This window comes from Daldinia loculata (genome assembly GCF_022478755.1).
Source record: "Daldinia loculata strain CBS 113971 unplaced genomic scaffold F4817scaffold_30, whole genome shotgun sequence".
Classification (NCBI taxonomy): Eukaryota; Fungi; Ascomycota; class Sordariomycetes; order Xylariales; family Hypoxylaceae; genus Daldinia; species Daldinia loculata.
The window spans coordinates 383,043-404,774 of record NW_026054884.1 but is presented as its reverse complement, the minus strand read 5'-3'; the positions used below and the strand labels follow the sequence as shown (position 1 = coordinate 404,774).

General features: G+C 46.4%; 6 protein-coding genes and 1 non-coding gene across 7 annotated transcripts; 4 read left to right on the top strand and 3 right to left on the bottom strand.

The window, feature by feature from the left end:
* Nucleotides 1–1,593: 1,593 nt before the first annotated feature.
* Nucleotides 1,594–3,538, top strand: F4817DRAFT_316798 (uncharacterized protein; the record flags this gene model as incomplete). The annotated part of the gene is made up of 6 exons (XM_049300724.1): nucleotides 1,594–1,747; nucleotides 1,799–1,853; nucleotides 1,920–2,423; nucleotides 2,499–3,001; nucleotides 3,163–3,326; nucleotides 3,392–3,538. The coding sequence occupies 6 exons, from the start codon at nucleotides 1,594–1,596 to the stop codon at nucleotides 3,536–3,538; spliced, it is 1,527 nt and encodes a 508-aa protein (XP_049158287.1).
* Nucleotides 3,539–3,857: 319 nt separating this feature from the next.
* On the bottom strand, nucleotides 3,858–7,232 carry F4817DRAFT_143212 (BRO1-domain-containing protein). Its single transcript, XM_049297890.1, has 3 exons — nucleotides 6,906–7,232; nucleotides 6,135–6,840; nucleotides 3,858–6,065 (listed from the first exon to the last, which is right to left on the bottom strand). Exons 1-3 carry the CDS (start codon nucleotides 7,149–7,151, stop codon nucleotides 4,378–4,380), a joined length of 2,640 nt encoding a protein of 879 aa, XP_049158286.1. The 5' UTR covers nucleotides 7,152–7,232; the 3' UTR covers nucleotides 3,858–4,377.
* Nucleotides 7,233–8,610: 1,378 nt separating this feature from the next.
* F4817DRAFT_359360 (glycosyltransferase family 31 protein) lies at nucleotides 8,611–10,209 on the bottom strand (the record flags this gene model as incomplete). The annotated part of the gene is made up of 1 exon (XM_049306151.1): nucleotides 8,611–10,209. The coding sequence occupies one exon, from the start codon at nucleotides 10,207–10,209 to the stop codon at nucleotides 8,611–8,613; it is 1,599 nt and encodes a 532-aa protein (XP_049158285.1).
* A 6,122-nt stretch (nucleotides 10,210–16,331) lies between these two features.
* F4817DRAFT_t100 lies at nucleotides 16,332–16,415 on the top strand. Its single transcript has one exon. It is a non-coding gene; the product is annotated as a tRNA-Gly (tRNA).
* Nucleotides 16,416–17,186: 771 nt separating this feature from the next.
* On the top strand, nucleotides 17,187–18,906 carry F4817DRAFT_340407 (Phosphoenolpyruvate/pyruvate domain-containing protein). The gene is made up of 2 exons (XM_049303636.1): nucleotides 17,187–17,493; nucleotides 17,568–18,906. Exons 1-2 carry the CDS (start codon nucleotides 17,359–17,361, stop codon nucleotides 18,351–18,353), a joined length of 921 nt encoding a protein of 306 aa, XP_049158284.1. The 5' UTR covers nucleotides 17,187–17,358; the 3' UTR covers nucleotides 18,354–18,906.
* Nucleotides 18,907–19,392: 486 nt separating this feature from the next.
* Nucleotides 19,393–20,651, top strand: F4817DRAFT_143131 (uncharacterized protein). The gene is made up of 2 exons (XM_049297888.1): nucleotides 19,393–19,921; nucleotides 19,991–20,651. Exons 1-2 carry the CDS (start codon nucleotides 19,691–19,693, stop codon nucleotides 20,444–20,446), a joined length of 687 nt encoding a protein of 228 aa, XP_049158283.1. The 5' UTR covers nucleotides 19,393–19,690; the 3' UTR covers nucleotides 20,447–20,651.
* On the bottom strand, nucleotides 20,421–21,574 carry F4817DRAFT_143146 (uncharacterized protein). The gene has a single exon (XM_049297889.1). The coding sequence runs from the start codon at nucleotides 21,481–21,483 to the stop codon at nucleotides 20,857–20,859; it is 627 nt and encodes a 208-aa protein (XP_049158282.1). The 5' UTR covers nucleotides 21,484–21,574; the 3' UTR covers nucleotides 20,421–20,856.
* Nucleotides 21,575–21,732: the final 158 nt, after the last annotated feature.

Genomic DNA, 21,732 nt, shown 5'->3' with positions numbered 1-21,732 from the left:
TGACGACGAGGTTTCAGATGGACGCATGAGTCTCGATCTCTCGATACCTAACACAACATATGTATAAGTGCGGGGGATGGGTAGGACTCTGGGGGAATCGAAACCATAGGTAGAATAACTTGGATTGCATGACTAGATGCCATGCAAATGCATGCAAGGTTCAGAATCAGGGTTCGGAATACGCCGTAGCGGACAGATTACTGTGCAGTAACCGTGTCATATTACGAAGAAAAGGGAGAAGGATTAAAGTTAAACAATTACCGATCTACAGGGTAGAGGGCTATGCTTAAACGGATACTGCGTAAATAATTCTTAGTCAAAAGAGTCGAGACAATGAGAAAATAGTCTAGTAAGAATAAGCGAGTGAAGCTCAGCCGGGGGAGCTATAAGTCATAGTTACCTATTTACCTCCTAGGTACCTAAAGTAACCAAAACCGTCCGGGTCACGGAGCTGAGCTTCAGCTCGGGCTTCTATGGAGAATACTTAATGCAGCCCTAGGAGGGATTTGGAAAACTTCCAGAATTATTCTGTCACTTGCGTGCAATTGGGAACTCCACTTGAGCTTACATAGACATTAGACCTGGTTGGTAACAAATCAGACGCGGCAGATTATTCGGTCTTGTGACGCGAAACCAAGCCCACTGCCACGCCCGACTACTGTGTAAATAGCTTGTGAATGCTTGTGAATGCCCGTAAATGCTTGTAAATTCCTACCCTATCCAAGAATTTAAAAGCACATGGCGGAGTGAGTAAATCCTTTACGAGTAACACTACGCGACGTCCATACATACTACCGTATGCCTCGTAAGGCTTTTCTGCATCCTCTAGCTTTTGGTTATTTATCCCTGTCAACAACAGCACAGTGGCGTATCGTTCGTTTAAGCATCAGATCCTCGAGCTATCAAGGTTACTTACCTACGTAGCAAACGCTGGTTGGTGATATGTAATTTAGCAATACCACAAGTGTTCACTTGGCCAGAGTACGCACAAACAAATTCACTCATTCTGCCTGTCATCGACTTGTGGTGGCTTTAAACGACCATCTGACTCCTGATAATTATCGACGTGTTTATAAACATCCATGGTAGAAAATAAAGGATTATCAATATCCGATGCCTAAATAGGCACTTACCTATACTAAACATACTCTGACTACGTAGCTTTCTTTCCTTTAGAGCTACATACTTGGCAATCATTCGCTTCGCCCCTTCACCGAGCCCGTCCGTCTCTCTCGGTAATTCCAACCTAAGTTTAACCAAAACCTCGCCAAGAACTCGTCCTGTCAACTGAAGTGTAGACTACCTACTTCAGCTTCTCATACTATTTACTTGCGCCTCATTTAACCAGTCAACCCTCCACTTTTTAACACATTCGTTTGATACCACTCTCCTATCACATAGGTATATAAACAGACAATACCCCAGTACTACCCCCAGTACTACAAGAGCCGCATCTCAATATTCTACTCGTCCCTTTATCTAACCTCACCTTCCCCATTCTCCATCTTCTCGACTAAAGTCTAGAAATACGTCTCAAGTTTTGATTCTACTCACCCACTTGATATATTCGGCTTGACCAGAAATTCCACCACCATGTCGTTTAAGATCGCCGCCCCCGATGAGTACCTTGCCATTACTGGCATGAACGTGAAGAGTGTACTCATCACGAAAGCCGCATGGGTCTGGCCCTTCCAAAGATGTACACGCTTCTCAGTTCAGCCTCACGATTATGCCATGAACCTCCAAGGTACCTATTAATACCAACTACTGCTTAACCTGCCTGCTAACTTCTATGTAGCCATGACAAAGGAGAAGCTTCAGTTCCTTCTCCCTGTTGTGTTTACTATTGGACCGTACGTGTCATCCTCATCTAGCTGTATACCTAGGTAGTAATTCGGAAAATAATAACCGAATGATAGGGATGTGAACAATCGAGGAGCCAACTCGAAGGCCCACAGGCCCGCAGCAAATCTTCAAGAAGGACGTTCCGTACACGATCATACTCACGATGAAGACCGTGGGGATTCTTTAATGAAGTATGCCATGCTATTGGCCGAGTCTACTGCCCAGAAAAAGGAATCGCTATATCTCGAGAATATCGTAAAGGGTATTATCGAGGGCGAGACTCGAGTTCTGGTATCCAGTATGACGATGGAAGAAATATTCACAGAACGCGAAGAATTCAAGCGCCGCATCTTCCGAAACATTCAGGGCGAGCTCGACCAGTTCGGCCTTAAGATTTACAATGCCAACGTTAAGGAACTCAAAGATGCTGCCGGCTCTACGTACTTCCAATCGCTCTCTCAGAAGGCCCACGAAGGCGCCACCAACCAAGCCCGTATCGATGTAGCAGAGGCGCAGCTTCGTGGAAATGTCGGCGAGGCAGAGAGGCATGGCCAGCAAGAGCGATCAATTGCGAAGATGTAAGCGTCTCCTTAATATAGCTGCGACACCTCAAAATTTTCACCTTTGTAAAACTGACTCGTCCCCCCGTAAAGCAATGCGGAAACGGCCGTCCAAAAGACTGACCGGGATGTTGAGCGCGCGGCAGCAGAAGCCAATCTCGCTACGCAAAAGACCGTCCTTAGCCGAGATGTCGAGATCGCGCGCATCCAAGCGACCCGAGCCACAGAGTCCCGTGACGAGGACTTGAAGAAAGAGGTCCAAGTCAAGCGCGCAGCCGCCGAGCTCGAGCGCCTGCGTGCCGTCGACGTCGTCAAAGCCGCCATTGCCCGAGAAAGCAAACAGCAAGCTGCCGACGCGAAGGCATACGAGGTAGAAGCCGAGGCCCGTGCCAACTTCGAGAAGTCAAACAAGGCGACGGATGCCGCGGCATACAGGACTAAGATTGACGCCGAGACGCAGGCTTTTGCGGCCATCAAGAAGGCCGAGGCCAATCTGCAACAGAGGCTGAAAGAGGCGGAGGGTATGGTTGCTATGGCTGATGCTTACTCCAAGATGAGCAATGCTTTTGGTGGCCCAGCAGGACTCCTTCAGTACAGTAAGCTACCCCCAGGACGATATCCCCCTATTTTGTCAAATTTGCCTGGAAAATCGAGATTTTCGAAAGAAACTCGGTTAAAATTTCTTACTCTTAAATTTTATACGAAACCCCTATTTTATTAGCTCAACAAAATTGTTACTAACTGCTACTTTTTACAGTGATGATCGAGAAGGGCACGTACGTCGAGCTCGCCAAGGCCAACGCCGGCGCCATCAACGGCATGCAACCCAAGATCAGCGTCTGGAACACGGGAGCCGAAGCCGGGTCGTCCGGCGCCGGCGGCCAGGGATCTGGTCAAGATAGCGCTGCGACGCTGAGAAACGTAAGCTATCATTTGCCTATTTATATAAAGTGTTGATATATGCGTGCTAATGTAGAGCTACTCAGGTATACCAACTCCTCCCTCCGCTGATGTCGACGATCCACGACCAGACAGGCATCACCCTACCCGAGTGGCAGTTCGGAAAGTTGCCAAACAACGAGGTCGCAAGACGTGACCAATTCCACAAGGAAGAAAATGTTAATGGTAAATAAGGACGGGAGTGTTATTCATGATTATTGATTATACCACGAAACGTCTTTGCACTACGTCTTTCGTTTTTCCAGTTCGTTTGTCATACTGTAGATAGATTCAGCGGTTTTTTTTCTGTTTCAATAGGGGCGTTTGCAGTAGGCTTATAGCTTGCGCGCTAGGCTAGGTGATATCCATCTGAATTAAATTTCATTCTTCTTTTTATGCGACGTGACTTCTGTGGGCTTCTTGACTTTATTAATTATTATAATAAGATCGACATTAGAATTAGATAATATATAATATGCGAAATAATTTTACTGTAGTCGCACTATTGCCTCAGGAATAACAAAGCGGCGACTTGTATAACATTTGTATATTACCAATAATGAAATAGACTTAACACTTAGTCATTCATTGTACGGGATATAATTAATTCTCCTTTTTACATGTGGATCGCTTTTTGGTTAAGTCACCCGCAAAGCTAAATTAGATACCATCGTGAATACGTACTATGCTTGGAGAAACTAAGCTATGGTATTCGCGACCTTATTTAGGGGACAGTTTTACTAATAGTTAGTAGCTCTGTGCATAGTCCGACCGTATAATTTTAAGAATCGACCATCGTCTGAACTCCATAGCCCATAGTCTATCGAAACCATATAATTGTGGATGAAGGGTATAATTTCGCTCTTTTGATTATTTTTTATACAATATTTCTATTTGAAAAGCGTGTAGCATTTGTTGTAATGGTGCGTACCGGGATATGATCGAGTGACGAACCCGAAGTGTTATGATGGCTGACCGGCATCAACCTGTGGTAGCCTGGTTACATCCTACGAGGACGCGATGTATTCGCTTCCTAACCGAATCTTATCGCGCTATTGCGATCCCAAGTTCCAGCAACAGGCGGCCGTTTCTCCTGCTGAGCGTTACTTCCTATGTTCCCTCCGCCACCCGCGGCGGCGCCAGTAGGAGGCGGCGTGTTGGCAAATTTAATGCCTGTCCCTGGGCTCCATACACTCTGCATGGGATTTGCCCTCGGCGGTTGAGGCTGCGGCGCCACTGTCTCACCAGCTGGCACCCATGACTGAATGTGCGCCTCGGCAGGACTTTGAATCTGTTGTCTGGATGGATTAGGTGGTGGCAAGAATGAGGTCTGCTGCGATTGCTGCAGCTGATCTTGATAACCTGTGCCACCGTTCCAACCACTTGAAGAGCTGGTCGGTTGCACAGGTTGTTGTACACGCTCTTGTTGTCCCCCGAGATTCAAGTTGCTTAGCGGCGGCATACTTAGCTCATCCTCGAGCATGCGTGCTTCATGTCTTCTTTCGGCTACAAAGTTCCGCGCTCCATCTCGGAAGCCACCTACTATGCGGCTGAGATCGTTGTAGAACTTGCGTCCCGCCTCCGCGTTGCTGATCAATTCCTTGTATTTGTAATAGGCATTTTCGAGTTTCTGAAGAGCTTGCTCCCTTTCCTTGTTTCCTTTGTCGCCCACCGTCTTCTTTTGGCTCTCAAAGTCACGATTTACTCGTATTAGCTCTGAAACAAGCCTCTCCTGCTCAGCCGCCTCAGCTTGCACAAGTTCAAGGTCTGGTTCATAAAGCGAGTCCAGCCGTTTTTCGAAGAACTCTTCAAAGTGTGCAGGAACTATAGCAGTCGCCACCGTTTGGGCGCGTTCTATTCTTGCCGTTTCGGTCAAGATGTCAGACTTAATGTCATCGCCACGGGCCTTTTCGCGAAGAGCTTCAGCTTTCCGGCGACGACGGCCTTCGAGACGTGCTATATTATTATAAGCTGTACGCAGACGACCAATGGCGGGCTTGAGTGATTCTGGGACTTCAGTACGCCGTGATGAGGGCACAAAGTCTAGTAGGCCACGATCTGGTCCTGTAAGAACGGCCAACATAGGTTCTATGCTATAAAATTTGTCGCGTACAACCTTATCGCTGCTTTCACTGTTCGCAAACCAGCCCTCCGCATCTGCTACTTGTTTCCAGAGCTTTACACCTTGATTCGGCTCAGAACGACTCTCAGGTCGCGACCAACGTTCAGTGCCATATCTTCTACGCAGCTGAGCATCTTCTTCCTCTTCTGTTTGCAGCACGCTTTTGCCTTCTTCAAACACTGCCAAGTCAGCAGCGCGCAGCTTGTCGATATCAGCGAAACTTCTTTGCAGGCGGTGCAAGGCATCTGCCTGCCGTATTTCCTCGGCATGCTGAACCAAAGTCCCAGGCAAGCCGAGCGGTTTTTCGAAGGCCTGGAGCGAACCTGGAAGATTGAGCGACGAAAGAATCTCATGTATTCTTTCGTTCAGTGTTTCGAGTTCAGCTACGATATTCTGATTTACCAGACGGTCTCTTCGCTCTTCATAGATGGAGACGGCAATATGAACGGAATATGGGACGAGCTTTGTGAAGAGCGGAGGACCAAACTCGCCCTTCTCTCCGAGATAGTTGAGAGGTGTCAACACTTGTGGTGGTATTCGCGCAGCTGCCATGGCAGCTCGATCTAAGATCTTGAGCTCTGACTTTGGTGGCACTGGGTCTATAGATAGGTAATTAGCACTGAGGTCTATTTATGTTAATTCATTGGAGTAATGGCCAGGATACTTACTTAGATAAATCACGTCGTTGTCTTTTTCAGCTCGCTTAAGATCTTCCTCTACTCTCCGCTTGAGATTGTTCAAATCATCTGCCACCGTTTTGTGCAAGTAACCGCCGCGACTCTCCCTGAGCCCCTCGTTCACGCAAGAAACAGCATCGCGCAATCTCGCTACCTCTTCACCATATTTCCGCTTTTCTAGACATTCGCAGGCGGCACGATATTGAGCGGCGGCGGCAAAATGATGGTGTTTAGCGCTCATGTGATGAATCCAGCTACTACTGATAGCCTGTGACCGCATAGCTGCCTCGCTGGCTTCATTATAGAAATCAGAAACCTTAGCAGCCAGCTTAGCTATTGATGCATCCTTGTAGCCGTCCATAACGGCCTTTTGCCAGAAGCATTCTTGAGCCTGCGCTAGCTGCAGTTGTATTAACGAGTCTAACGTGTGCTCATCCATGTCCTCCGGTGGTGTAGTTCGTAGCTCAGGTATGACCTCATTTTTCAAGTGTGTCAGTACGCCTGCCGACTGGCTGAAGTAGCTCGCTGCGGTCTTGAGGCCATCCGTACTGGCGCGGTTGCTTGCTATGGCTAGCTGGGAGTATAGAGCGGCGAGGTTGTATAAGATGTTAGCGAGTTCGAACTTTAGATTATTATGTATTATGGGCCGTTCGGTGTTGTAACCTAAAGCAGGATACCATGTGAAGTCTGCGCCGATCTATGCACGGAGAGGGTCTGTAAGTATAAAGCTACGAGAGATGACTTAGAGACCTAGAGACTTACATCTATAGGGAATTTCCCCCCTATCCAGACAAGCTGTCCAGCGTAGGCCTGTAGTCTCGCGACACCAGTAGGATGCGGCTCGCGCACATTCACGGCCTGGCGTCTCAACGCATCGATTACCTCTAGATCTTGGCGGAACATGTCCGGATGTTGGTCATATTTGGTAGAGATATACTGTCGAATAGCGGACGAGAGCGGAAGATGGGCCCCTTTACGAAAGGGGACCGCGAGAATGTTGTTTTGCATAGTGAACCAGTGTATCACACGAACGAATACTTAGGTAGGTTATAAACAAGACAAGATTAGGTACGTAAGATGAAGACGGTGTAGTGTCAGGGTATGTATGCAGCTGTTGCCATGGTCGTTTAATTCGAAGTGGTTTAACGAAGGTTATTTGTGTCGAGATATACTACCTATGTAGGTAGGTAGGTAGGTAGGTAGGTACATGTAGTAAAGTCAATAGAGAAAGTTGAATAAATGACTTCATCCCGGCCGCGTCAAAGCAAAGAAACATTCGGCGGTCGCCTTGGGCAGCCATTTCTTTAGTGGGGTGCGGGGCAGATCTTACATAAGTGACACAAAGGTTTAGGTACGGAAACCACTTTCAGCTTCTAAGCATAATTCTACATAATATTACAAGACATATATCTCATTCATTGTAGTTACTCCTAACATTCCCGAAATCCCATTCTAAATATTGCATTCAAATATGTCACACGTCTACAATAATACACTCATGATTAGGTCATGTTCTCTTGGCCTATCTAAGTATGTACAGTCGCAAGCGACACATCTACCAGCTTCGTCTCGAGCACTTCGATTCCGAGTTGGCGACGCCCTCCAGTGCGACATTGAATAACCACCACCATCTGGCCCCAAGAAAAAGATCAACCCAAAATTGCCAGCCTTGACCATGTCAGCAACAAACACGACATCCATGTTCTTCACTGGACATCTAATGCTCGTAACTCCGCTTCCCAAAAAGCAACTGTATCATACAAATGGACGGGGGAATAAAATGTAAGTCCCAAAACAACCCAGATATTCTCAGGCAGCATACTGAGATGAAGAAATAAAAATGCCTAGTGTAAATGCTGAAAACGACCTTTAGTCGCCACTAATGCTGGGTTCCAAATGGTAAGTAATAAGTGTAGTACAATATAAGTGTACCAAGTTAATCCCTCTTCCGGAATTAACCAAGAAAGTATAAGGTGATGATGGTAATAGTAAAGCGATTGACTGTGTTGACAATTATGCATTATCGGATTTTCTTTTTTGAGAGTCGGAGTGCGATAACCAGCGCGGGTAAATGTATACTTTGGACCAGTCGTGGGTAAAGCCTGGCATAAATCTGCCTAACGCCAACACGATCCCAAGAGCAACGCATGATGATGCTGATAATATGCGATCAAGCAGACTGCACCAATACAAAACAGTAAGCCGCTCTCCTTGGTCCAACTAGCATTCAAAAATAAGGTATCCATCCTGCTAGGCCAATATCGGTGGGTGTTCAACAAGTCAAAAAGACTGGGTACGCAAAACAGCGGATTGGCGATGCCTGTGAAGTGTTTGTCCCACATCCATAGCGAAGTCTCATGGGTTTCCAATCCGGCCTTCTCCAAGTGAAGTAGATGAACGTAAGCATCTATTCCTATCCCATCATACAAGAATCATTAGATCGTTGACTACGCGCTGCGTGATGTCTCTATGGGACCCAGACAAGTTCGATTATGCCATCAACGTGAGACATTGGTTCACCATTTCGGTCAACCCATCTCCAGTCGTTGGCCTTTCGTACGTAGACGTGGGTAACGGTGTTATCCTCATTTACGTGTGCTTCCTGGAGATCCCAACTAACCTTACGACCTGTCTTCAAAAGGCTAGGTCGCTGCGGGTCAAAAACGTAGTCCAGATTCCACCCCTTATCCTGAGGCGCGGCCGCAAACGTTCGCTCCATCTGAGCAAGGTTAAAATTGACGCCCTGGGGGTAGTGAGCAACACTAAAGCCCGTTGAGATGATAAAGTTGTCGCTGGTTCGGAATCGCTGGAGAGTGCAGTCCTCGCCACAAATATGAGCAATCTTGGTGTACTCCCAAGGCAGAGCTGAATGCCACCCGCCACCCTTAAAGTGGTGGAGAGAGATAGGCTTGATGCCAGACTCGTAGAAACCAGAAGGGTCGCCATATAGATCAAGCTGGTACAGACCACGGAGGACAGACAGGCGCACATCAGTATTTTCGTAGATGCACTTGCGAAGCAAAATATCACCCTGAGGACCCCAACCCGAGTTCGATTCGTGGATCTTCTCATCCGTTTTGCAACTGTCGTAGTCCTTGGCAATCTGCTCTGCCAGTGGCACCGAGAGGAATACACCAGCGCCACCGAAAGCTTGCGAACCATGGCGATCAACATTGTTAACATCCTCAGATAAAGTCCCAATGTAAAGCATTTCGCTAGGATCGTAATCTTCAAATTTCTTCGTGAGTGCGTGGACACTAGGGAAAAACGTGTCATCGTCGCATGACACGAGCCATTTCTTGGACGGTCGCTCGGGGTGGTTATACAAAGTCGGAATGAGTGTGAGATAGCGAACGGCCATCTCCATTGACGAGTCCGAGTGGTAGACATCGACATCAATTCCAGCGTGGTGTAATATAGTCTTAGCGTGGAGTATCTGATCTTCGGTCGCGTCCAGGAGCAATAGGACCAATTTGCCACCATTAGAATGGCCCTTGCCATCGGTTAACCAGTATGTCCATTCATTCACCGGGCTAGTCTTTTCGGAGCTGAATCTCTTAAATGTAGTAGACACGCCGAACATGAAATCGGACAGGTTCCCGGTCGCAGGATACGGTGATTCAGGGACCGGAACTTCAAGAGGCTCGATACACTGCTCATTACCGTAGTTGCTGGGGTGTTGCATATCAATCGTGGTGAAAGTATCAGGAAGGAATGACTGAGGAATCTTGGTGATTGACTTCCGTGTAATGGGCTTGCGGTTGATCTTGACATATCGCTTGAAGTACTGGAAAGTATCCCCAAGTTCATATTTTGCCTTGAGCTCACCCATGTGAGTTGAGTTGATACCGCAATCCATTACATGGTTCGACACCGGCGCAACATCCTTGTCGGTTACTTGTGGTCCATCGCTAAGCGGTTGCTGCGAACTATCGCTTTTATGGGTAGAGGCGGCTTTCACAATTCGTGAGCCGACATCTTCTATGCGGTCGGATTTCCATGTAACGCCGAGTAACAGTAGCAACGCGACAGCGAAGAGAACGCATCGCGAGAAAGGGTTCCGCATGCTGAAAAACCTCTGATGCGGAGAGGGCATTCTCGCTCCCATCGTAAATTTCCCCCAACGACAACTTGCCAGGGGAGGATCGTCTCGACTACAATCGGGCTGGTCTCAACGGTGTCGCTAGTTTCGTTTCTAATCCAAGCAAGTAGATCAACCGCGGAATTACTTTATGACGGCTATTAGAGAGTTCCGTGTCTGTGGATTTAGCATGCGGCGCGGTAGTTGACAGTCTATGTCACGAGAGCTCTTGTTACTGAGAATTTCTCAAGCTTTCGCAATCCAAAAAGTACCTAGATAGGTGGTAACGAATGACACCTCACGCAACAAGGCGAGGAAAAGTGAGACGTGAAAGAAAGCAAACGCTCACACCCGTCTTACGTGTAAGGCACTTCTCAAAACTAGGCGAGTAAAGAGGGTATGGTTATTTCCAATATGTAGAAGAAGGGACAAAACGAAAGACAGGAGGGAGGAATTCGTCAGTAGAAAAGGAAAAAAGGAGGGATCAATCAAGGCAAAGTATGTAAGGTAGAGAGGAAAGAAGAGAAACAAGCTTGACAGGGGGAATCACCTCCGTACTACAAGCGGAAGCTAGACGACGCAGCAGCGTAGGGTATGTAGCGTATTCAGCGACGTATGTACCAGGTACGTAATTGCTAAATGGCCATAACAGAACAGGCGCGGACGATTAGGGGCATGATAAATTGGGGTTGCCAGGATTTGTATTAGATCCGCTGATCGAGGGGTACCATTCGGTATGGTACCTACACTACCTAGGTAGGTATGCGGTACATCCCCTGTTGTGGATATTATCCTAGGTAGCCCTGTGGGCGAATGGACAAACCGGAAACTGCAACAGCAAGGAGAGAACAGGCTTGAAAAAGCTAGGGTAACTAGGGCCTGGGAGAAATAGGGAAACCCTGGAAAAGGGCGGGTCATGTAATGAGCCAATCGAATAGTTGGACTTCCAAGATGAATAAAAAAAAAAGAGCGCTCAAAAAAAAAAAAACCAATTGGATTATGCGTTCCTGCGTTCCAATGAGTTACTTGGTTGATTAGAGGCTTAAGAGGGGGTTCGGGCATAGAGGTATTGTCTAATATTGTCTTGTACATATCGCATGGCGTTGTAGAACAAAGCAGATCGAAAGATATATCTTATGTTGGTTTGGCCAGCGAGCATTTCCTCTATCTGGCCCGTGTATACCATGAGATAAACTGCCCTGACCCTTGATAGGTGTATATTACCTAGCGCGGCAACACCGCACATTGATATAGCAGCATAGTCGACAGTATTTTCGGTTGATAGGTCACTGACTTACAGCATGACTCGGTCGGCTTGTAGATCCCACAAGTTAGACTTCTTGTTTACTTATTTACACTAGTTACAGACTACATATTTTCAAGATTTTGTAAGACGCTGTATTGGTCATTAGGTATGGGGCGTTTATTGTTTACTACATATGTACCGCGACATGTTTAAGTGACGCCGGTTTGAATACGTGCGTTACTTAGGCGTGGTTAAAATTCCAGTTGACTACCGATCATACGTGAACATCAATGTACATGGTTGCTGCTACATGGGTATCATATCAGCGGAATAACACCTTAACTTTACTGCTAATCATTAATAACAGTGTTGCATTTAAAACCGAAGAATTTCTCAGTCAAAAGACTACTATAGTAGTGGTGGGTTTACTCAGCCTGATTTGAGAGAATATCGTCATCGTCTCCTTTCCTTGGTGGGATTACCTTATGCGAAATGTGGACGTGGCTGGCAGTGCTCGTGACGATCTTTTCGCCATGCGCTTGCCCGTCAAGCCTCTTAAGTTTCCAATACGAAAAGCAAACTCGTGCTGTATTTAGATTAGAGCATGAGCTGACGAATCACTAAACTATATTACACGAAGAATCGATGTGAGAAAGTATGCAACAAGTTGGAATCAATACGTCAATGTGGCCAGTTGCTGTGGCCATCAATGTGTGCCGCTGCAGGCTTTGATTTTTCCATATTATAGTCGGTAACCTGTCATGTAAGTAAAGTGACTAAAATGTACCTTTGCGTCCCGTCCCATCAACCACCATACTTTTGGCCCCGTCAAAGACAGTAAGGTTAACGTTGGCATATTTAAGTAGAAAGGTTACGCGTATCTTATTTTAGTTACTTTTTCATTTGGATATGAGACGAATTACTTTAGTTGAGGTCTAGACACGAGAATAGAAAAGCTTATTCCCTTGCTTCATAAACTTTCTTTTCCAGATTCTAACCCAGACTTCAACAGAACTCATCTTATCTGTTTCGTACTACACGTACATAGTACGTATGTAAAAAGTCAGATCCCGGCTAGCCAAGTCAGGAAATCCTTGAAAAGGCTTTCCGCTCCTTGAAAGGGTTTTCCGCTCGGTCATGTACTTAATGAAGATCACTACGTCGTTTGTCTCGATGTTCCCAGCTCCCAGCCCGCCCTAACCACCATCACCAGGGGTAGCACAGGCCAGCATTCGTAAGCTGTGGGTCTATCGTTTCGAATGTCTCGCCAGTCATCGTCCAGTTCGGTGAGATTGCAGCAATTACGTCAATCCTGCCAACCCGCTTAAGCATTTTTCACTTTTCATCTGCTGCCAGTAGTATTTATGTCTTAAACAGGACTGGCGTTTCCATCACTGTCTTCCTAATGAGAATTCATTTTTCAATGATATCAAATAGCAAATGCCAGGATAAGCGGTAATTAATCGAATTGATACTTGCAATACCACTACAACGCGATGGATACCTGTTCGCATATCCCGGTGCGAAATAGAAAATTGGAAGAAAACAAATATTATGAGAACTCAAGCCGTTATCTTCTCGGCATTCATAATGTGGGCTGCAGATCAGGGGTCGATTCCGCTAGTCTACCTATCCGCGATGCCACATTGGGGGAGAACTTGAACCTCGACGCCCGTAAATACTACAATAATAATGATGAGTGTGACGGGCGCACAAAAAATAGGATATTTTCCACATAGGTCGCGTTATCACGAAATTGTCCTTCACTGTCTAGAGCTTCTAGAAGCGCCGCGGCTTTGCTCAATATCACGGTATTATAAAAAAAGAAGCTTATATCTCTATTACATATCGCTTCAACCCGACAGTATGAATATACTCGCTATCGGGAAGTAACGGCAATTTGGAACTTACCGCTTTTGCATGGCACATCCTGCTGGTGATTAAAGGGTCTTGGCGTCTGTAGCTGATAGATTCTCTGTGGCGGGAATTTACACGCCTAAACCCGTCACAATATGCCTAATCAATGGCTTAATTGCCGATATGCCAACATGATTGGCTGTTGTTGATAGACCTTACAATTTCTTGCGCAGACAGCCGCCGTGACATGTCTAATGTATACTCAAATATGATCATAGATTCTTGCAAAGCTGAGTAGAGGAAGAGTAAGAAGCAAAGTGAAGTAGGGTGATAGTATACTAATCGATTATGGTAAGCATAAACATTCAGACTTCGGCATCAAGGACATTTTATTATTCGACCAGCCTCGATCCTTAACCCATCTAATATACAGCTTTTGTCTGGCTTTGCAATTAAGCTTCTAACGGTGGACAAGTGTGATATTGCCAAAGTACACTAGGTTGGACGGATGCAACTAATGTAAGCTTCCACGGTTACTCGGCTCCAAATGTACGACTGCACGGCTTGGACCCGACCTAAGGCTTGGCTTGCCGTTCTATGTGGAGGGATTGTACTACTTGACCTTCCGGTTGTGTTAGTAGAACGGTAAGCCCCTTGAAAGAACCGAGAAGAACCGGACCAAGAGACTATGCTCCGGATCAACACTACCGCTAACAGGCCAAAATCTAGGGATGGTCGACGGGGATATTGAAGATCTCAACGATGATCGCATTCAGATTCGGTAAAAAGAGCCCGGCAGCCTGTATCCCGCCAACCGACCAGGCCGACCAGGTGTAACAAATTCGGCCTACTAGTTAAGTGATCCGAAGAGTTAAGTGATCCGAAGGCTCCTTGCAGCCGGTTCTCCCTAAGTCGGAATCTCTATCACCGTTTCGCAACTTCTTATTAGTGTCTCTGAAAACATTTTCCATGTAAGACTGCCAAGTCATCCTACAATAGCCCAAGAGGAACGAATAGTTCAGGAGGAGCAGAATTGAATGACTATTTTAGAGACGAAAGCCGTCAACCATACTAACCAACACTTGGCAGTGGGCTATTTATGTGCTTTCCGCCAAGCTCAGAAGCTAGACGGGCGGCGTCGTCTTACTAGCCACCGGTGTGTCCAAAAGCCAAGAGCCTAAATGTGAAACGTAGAAAAGGACGTCGAACAAGGACCGACTCGATTGAGGTTAAGGTGATCTATGATCCAACGCCAAGCAACCTTATTGAGAAGGCCATCACAAGTACACTCCTATCCCGCCGTTGATCATCACGCAAGCCGTACCCCAAACTGGTAGGCAATAACCCCTCATCAAGTGATATTTAATCTCATCTCCAGCGGAGACGAACACGCGACCTTCATCCATTCTTTTGAAAGATTTGGCCCCTAGTTTACGGCCATGGTTTACAATCGTGGGAATTTCCGTTCTTTTTCATAGCTTCTTTGCCAACCCCCCCGCTAAAGACTTGTTAGCGTTTTTATAGCCAAGAACGATCAGCCACATACATCCATTGTGCTTCAGTTAATAATACGCAGATCCTTTACCTATGTAGACAAATGTACTTGTACTCCGACGGCTAGAGATCTAAGAACCCCGTCCGGTTCTTTGCCTCCACGAGAGCCGCCGGGAATATGGGAAATTATCTGCCTTTTAGTGTGATAGTGTACATGGCTACATGCAATTATAATTGCGGGTAGGTATTCAGCAGCTGTAACAGAACAATAACCAGGCTAGACAAGCGCCACGTGCTCGGGGCTAAAACACATGTATCTGAAACTACGCAGCTAAGCATATTGTTTATTCTCCGTGGCGATGACGACAATGCTTCTTAGTCTGCTACTAACTACCGTGAGGCCTTTCGCCTACATCTTTCTCGCTTGATTATATATTCATGTGACTATGACTATTATGCGTTCCGAGTCCAGGGTCGGCTTATTTACATTTATCAATTTCCAAGGAGTGGTTGAGTAAATCGCATCATTTTAGCTGAGAAGTGTGAGCCGATCTACATACATCGCGCCTAGGAAATCGTCTTATTCTCTTCCGATAATCAGGTAGTTCCTAGGCGGAACATCTCTAATATTCAAACATTGCCCTGTTATGCTTACACTTTACCCTTACTCCTAGGTAGCAATCTACAATTCAATGCCTTAGGTATGCACATATAAAGCCGAGCTATCTATCTCTATAATCGTGGGGCTGGATTCCGAAACGGATTACGCACGCGGATATCTAAGCTTTAATGATAAATCAGAAATTGAAACGGAGTATCCTACTAATCAAATAGAGAACTAATGGATTAAACATCTGATTCATTATATTATAACATCCGGGACTTTAGTCAAATCAAGCAACGAACTCATAATCCTAATGCAGTGAAATAAAGCCATAACAAAAGCCCTCATTTCACTATTGCCTTCATCCCTACGGAATAGATACATACCTAGGTAGAAGTCTCTCATACTATATCTAAGACCCACATAACAACCCAATAGTTACTTCCTTTTTATCCAAAGCTTTAACTCTAGGAGATGTGTATAGAGCAACGCGAGTTCATACGGCTCCTCGGAGAACTAGGTATGTTTACATACCCGGGCCCAGCACCCGTAAGAGTATCTGTCTAGGATTGATGGCGAGCATTTAGCAGCAGAATAAAAGCAAGGACCAATTAACATAACTACTCTAAATGGGCTCACGAGTTGGTTGAAGAATCATTCAGCTTAGTCTAAGATACTCCCTCCGTTTTTTAATTTAGAGCTGCTGACGCCATATTCTCTCAAGGGGCATAAATCATTAGGTGGGTAACATGTACAAGAAACTATCACCCGAAGTGCCACTTTTGATTGGTCTAAATATGGGGTACTCTAATAGCCAACCCTAGTTGAGACGATTAGGTTAACCGGTGTCGCACACAGAGCTGGAGATATATACTAAAATAGTTGGCGAATATTTCAACAATCTAAGCATGAATGGTGTAGCGGTAACATTCAACCCTTCCATCTTCCAGTTGTAAGGTTGAGCTCGGGGTTCGACTCCCCGTTCATGCATTCATTTTTCTCCATCTCAGACACGATTTAAGTCTTGAGCTGAGTTTGCTTTTACTTTTTTTATGTATGTAGATAATTTTATCGATTCAATTTCTATGTCGATTACACCTATTTATTCTCAACCAGTTCCAAAGGGTTAAAAAGTTTTGCTGGGATAGCTCGTCCATCCCGATCATAACACTCTTTATTACTCATAATATTGTAAGCATCAACAAATATTCGATGAAAGGACTCGTATGATTGAAGTGATCATTTACAAGGAAGTCTACCCATTTCTGTGACAGCAAGTCGTCAGTGCGACACGAACCTACCCCTAGTCTTTACACGAAACGGTCTCATAACCAACAACTTATGAGTAAAGAGGTAGTCGTGGTACGGAATATACACAAACACAAACACACACATACCAGGTTCATCTTTCTCATGAATTATAAATAGTTATATCCTAGCGAAGAGCTTAGGTGGCAGACTGAAACGGTCACATCCGGCAGTATGCCCTCTTATGACAGCTCGCCGTCGCCGGTAAGTGGCGGTTGAGATAGTCTACGTAAGTCACAATGGAATCTGTCAAAAATTATAAATCTTCCGAGTTACGTACTTACCTACGGTCCCTGAGGTAGGTGTGTTATTTCCGGGGAAATCCGCTCTCTAAATAGCAATCGTAGTGGTCCTTTGGATCCAGTCCGCGCAAGTATAAAGCGGGTACTTTTAAAGAGCAAAGGTCCTAAGTTCCAGATGAACCGGGCGTTCCGAGGACGGAGAGGCGAAGATGAAAAGTTTCTAGGCTAGATACTATATGATATGATGTAGATGCAAATAAGCGTCTTAGACTCGGTGAATCAAAGTTAGGTACCTAGTATTTACGGAAGATTTCGTTTTACGGCAATTTAGACAATCGCGCGCTGTAGATTACGAAACTGCCATTCCGTATCGGTTATCCCCAATGGCCCAGACTAAGTCTACAACGAAGCTCCGGCAGATGCTTGCTGATCCGGAAAAGACCGTTATATGTCCGGGCGTACATGATGGACTTACGGCACGCGTGGCGCTGAACGTAGGCTTTGACGCATTGTACATGGTAGGACCTTGCCTCCCCAAGCCGCAAGCCAGTGGGTTTCTTTCCCGAATATCTTTGGACTGACTTCGGGTCAGACGGGCGCAGGAACAGCTGCATCCCGCCTCGGGCAGCCGGACCTCGGTCTTACAACCGTCGACGATATGGCGACGAATGCCGGAATGATCGCGGGCCTCGACCGTGCTGTTCCGGTGATCGCAGATGCTGACACTGGGTTTGGCGGACCCCTGATGGTCGCCCGTACCACCGAGAAGTACATTCTCCAGGGGGTAGCAGCATTTCATATCGAGGACCAAGTGACGACTAAGCGCTGCGGACATCTCGGCGGGAAGGAGCTCGTTGATACACTTACATTCGTAGCTCGCATCCGGGCCGCTGCCGCTGCGCGCTCGCGTATGGGCTCGGATATCGTCATTATTGCGCGCACCGACGCGCTGCAGTCGCGGGGCTACGAGGAGGCGGTTAGCAGATTAAAAGCCGCCGTGGAAGCTGGTGCCGATGTAGCGTTTCTGGAGGGGATGCAGACGAAAGAGCAGATGGCACAGGTTGTTAAGGATATGGCGCCTACCCCGTGTCTTCTAAACATGGTCAGCGGTGGCGTCACACCTTTGGTCCACGCGCGGGAGGCGAAGGAGTTAGGATACAAGATTGTCCTTTGGCCTATAGCCGGTATGACAAGCGTATACATCGCCATGCGCGAGTTCTGCCAGGAACTGAAGAGCACGGGTGAGATAAAGAATAGGTATAAGGAAGATGGGAAGATCGATGGAGGTGTGAGGGATGTGTTCGAACTGTGCGGACTGTCGGCTTGCGTTGAGTTTGATAAGGAGGTTGGAGGCGCAAGTTTCGCGAATGGGGCTTGAGAGCTTATAGGAGTTTTATGAAAATAACTATTCATTGCGAAGCGGGCAATAAGGGGTAGAGCCGAGGTATATGATAATAGTCCCTCAATCCTAGTCATCTAGTTACCCCAATATATATTCGAAGAGAATACTAAGTCTATGGTGTATGGTGATATCAAATAAGCAAGCTTCATTGCCGTCTAAACACTGCAATCATAGAAGCAGATGAGATCTCTAGCAAGTAGCGTTCCGCCAAGATATACCGTGGCTTTTCCCCTTCGTCTTGTCGTGTGAAATATTCATTCCTATACCGTGTCCTACTGATCAAAGGCCACAAATTTTCTCATTCAATAACGATTGGAGGCCGCACTGGCACGAAGATATGTGATTTGTCACCTGCAAAGCACGCGTGGCTCGCTTCGTTATGAAAAATAGATGAAAGTTTGTTTAATAGTTTTACGGGACCAACAAACGGAATGGTCAAATTCCGGAAGGCAGTGAATATAAATAAAGAGCTACAGTGAGGGACAGATATATGGGCTGCCGTTCTCGGGGGCTATGCGGCTGACTGGCGAATCAGGCGGTGCGGTATCCCCCCGATTTCTATTTCAGGATATCCCGTTCGCGGGAGATGCGACATCCGATCTATAAGCGCCTGATATCAAGTAAGGCTCGGCAGCTCAACAGCTATCAGCTGGATTTGTTTCGAAACAATGGCCGACGTGTTAGTTCTATCGCTGTTGGTCCCCTATCTCGTCAACATACCCAACCCAGAGGGCAGGAAAAGCCTTATCATGTATAACCACCAATCCTCATGTCTGTAGGTAGTTCTTGGCGTTCTTATTAAGAGTCGTCTTCTAGATTTTTATATAGATAACTCCGGATATAATCCATCCCGGTAGAATTCCCCTTGGGTATACACCTCTCCGGCGCGCCCTTTTGCTGTTGGCCGTGACCAGATGGCCCAGCTGATGAGGCGCAGGCACGTGGTGTAATGATTGAAAATAGATAAATGCATGCGTGCTAGTTATTCACACGAGCTATAGTTAAGGCCCTCGACTTAGGAGGCGTTGACGTATAACTGATTTGTTTTTAGATTCTTTTAATGACTGTCATATAAGTAGACTGATTTAATGTTTCCCTTTTGCTAAAGTAAGGGAGCCTGTCAAGCAGTTACCTTTAACTAACTGTGTAGTCTATTAAAGCCGTCATACCCACGAACTCGAAACCGCTGTCAAGAAAAGCAGAACTACACACTAAAGACATATCCATCTCGAAAAGATTCACCTCAGCTTTTATTGGCCTTAAATATTCCTTATATTATCTTACTAGTTCTTAACGTCTAATATTTCCTCACGATGAAGACCACTTTACTATCTGCGTGCCTATATACTACAGTTTTGGTTAGGCTGTTAGGCTTGACCTCTGCTGCGGTTATTCCTCGCTCAGATGCCGACACCATTGCCAACTTTGGGAGGATAGGCATCTGTCTCTCATACCTCGGAGCTGGAAACACAGAGAAAGAGCTCGCCCCATGTAAAATCTTTTGCCCGGCGCAAAATCCGGGGTCAGACCCAAACGCCGTTGGTGTATGTGATATCCCTTGCTCTAATCATAGCAAAATCGAAATGAGACTAACATATAGGGTTTAATTGCAGTGCAAAGGTCCAGATGTACCTACAGACAAATTAGATCCTAGCACAATAGACAAAGACGACGACGGGAACGCATTCACGCCGGGCGAGTGTATTTGCGACCTCTCAGGAGCCGTTGCATTCCTTGATGTGGTTATTCAGGGGCTTTCGCAGCTAGACAATGTAATATGCGCCGTGGTGCTATCGGCCGTGACGACCCTCGTCGAGGAAGGCCTTGACGCTGTGCCTGGAGGCGCATCTGTGACCGCGGTCCAGAAAGCTGTCGAAGGTGCTAAGACGTTCGTGGAGAACGGGCTTGATGCTATCTCATTCTTCAGCGATTATATTGGAAAGTCGTGCGGCGTTTCTGACTTCAGCTTCAACTTGGACGACGTATTTCAGGGCTTGAGTGATGCTCCGGACTCGCTCGGCATGAGCAAGGGCTGCTTTAGACAGAATAAGAGTTGTCAGAGACCTTGAGACACGTCGAATAAATATTCACGTCGAAACATTGGGTGGCATTGGTATTGCTATGGGGGCCTGGTCGGGAAATTGATTTGATACGTAACTTCAATGGCGTATGGATAGGGGTTAGGCGTATGGTATGGTATTTGATTAGGGTTTATTCTAATGTTGCTATCATTTAGGGGACCTCTCCTATAGATATATTAAGATTCTATGGTTCATTCTCCATTTCGATATTCATATGGTAATCAAAATGCCGCTCATAATTTACTACTTACGATAGTCTTTTGGTATGGTAAAATAATAATTAGCGAATAGAATTACGTATCTAAGAAGGGTACATGAAGATAATATTATCCGCGTATTATATAACCTGATCCAGGTTGCTTAGGGCATGATTCAGCTCGCCGGCGTCCTAATGTCTCTCATGACTCTAAAAAGACCCTCTTAACCGTTACCCGTTGACAGCTGGGGTTCTGCGGCCCTTCCTTGCCTAGGACATACTGCAGCGCCACATATCCGTACCCCTGCCAATACGTCGTGCACACAGCCCAGCGATCGGTCAAATAAGTGATATAGTTCTCAAACGGCTCAGGCGGTGAGACCGCGTCGTCGATGTTGGCCGCCACGGCCAGGAGCTCATCCTCAGTGAACGAAACAGGCTGAGCGGTGTCGCTGCTGGGCCAAATGAGCGGAAATGCGAGGTTGGAGGCTGGGTTATACATGAGTGACATTGCCGTGCTCTCAGTAAAAGGCGGCTGGCCACCGGTGAAAGTCCATGTTATTAGGCCGGAAGGTAGGTACTTAGGGTCTGAGGGCGCTTCGGCTGAGCCGTTGAAGAAGAATGTCTGGAACTCGGGCTCTTCGACGGCATCGTCGAGACAGAATGACTCGACGGCGGCTCCAGAGTGGCAAGCGGTGAGCTTAAGGCCATCCAGGGTGCTATTGTCGCTTGACAGGACGAGGTTGAAAGGTGCAGATTGGTTTGGATAGTTGCTTTGCGCCAAGGCTAAGCCAAATGCCGATGCAAAGAGAACAAGCGAGCGAGCCATTTTTATCAGCGTATTAAGCGTTGCCTATGGTGTTTTTTGTCTTGACGATATTATTCCAAAGACAAGAGACATGGTGGTAGATAACCTAGCTTTTATACTAAAACCTCTCCTTTTCGGCTCAATATAGCTACGTTTCCTATCACCAGTGCAGCTTTCAACCGTCCTCGCTTCTAAGGGAGTTAATGGAATACGAGGTTCTAAGGCGTCATACTACGTTAAGCGATAGTGCGGGCGTCAGCCTGATTGGTC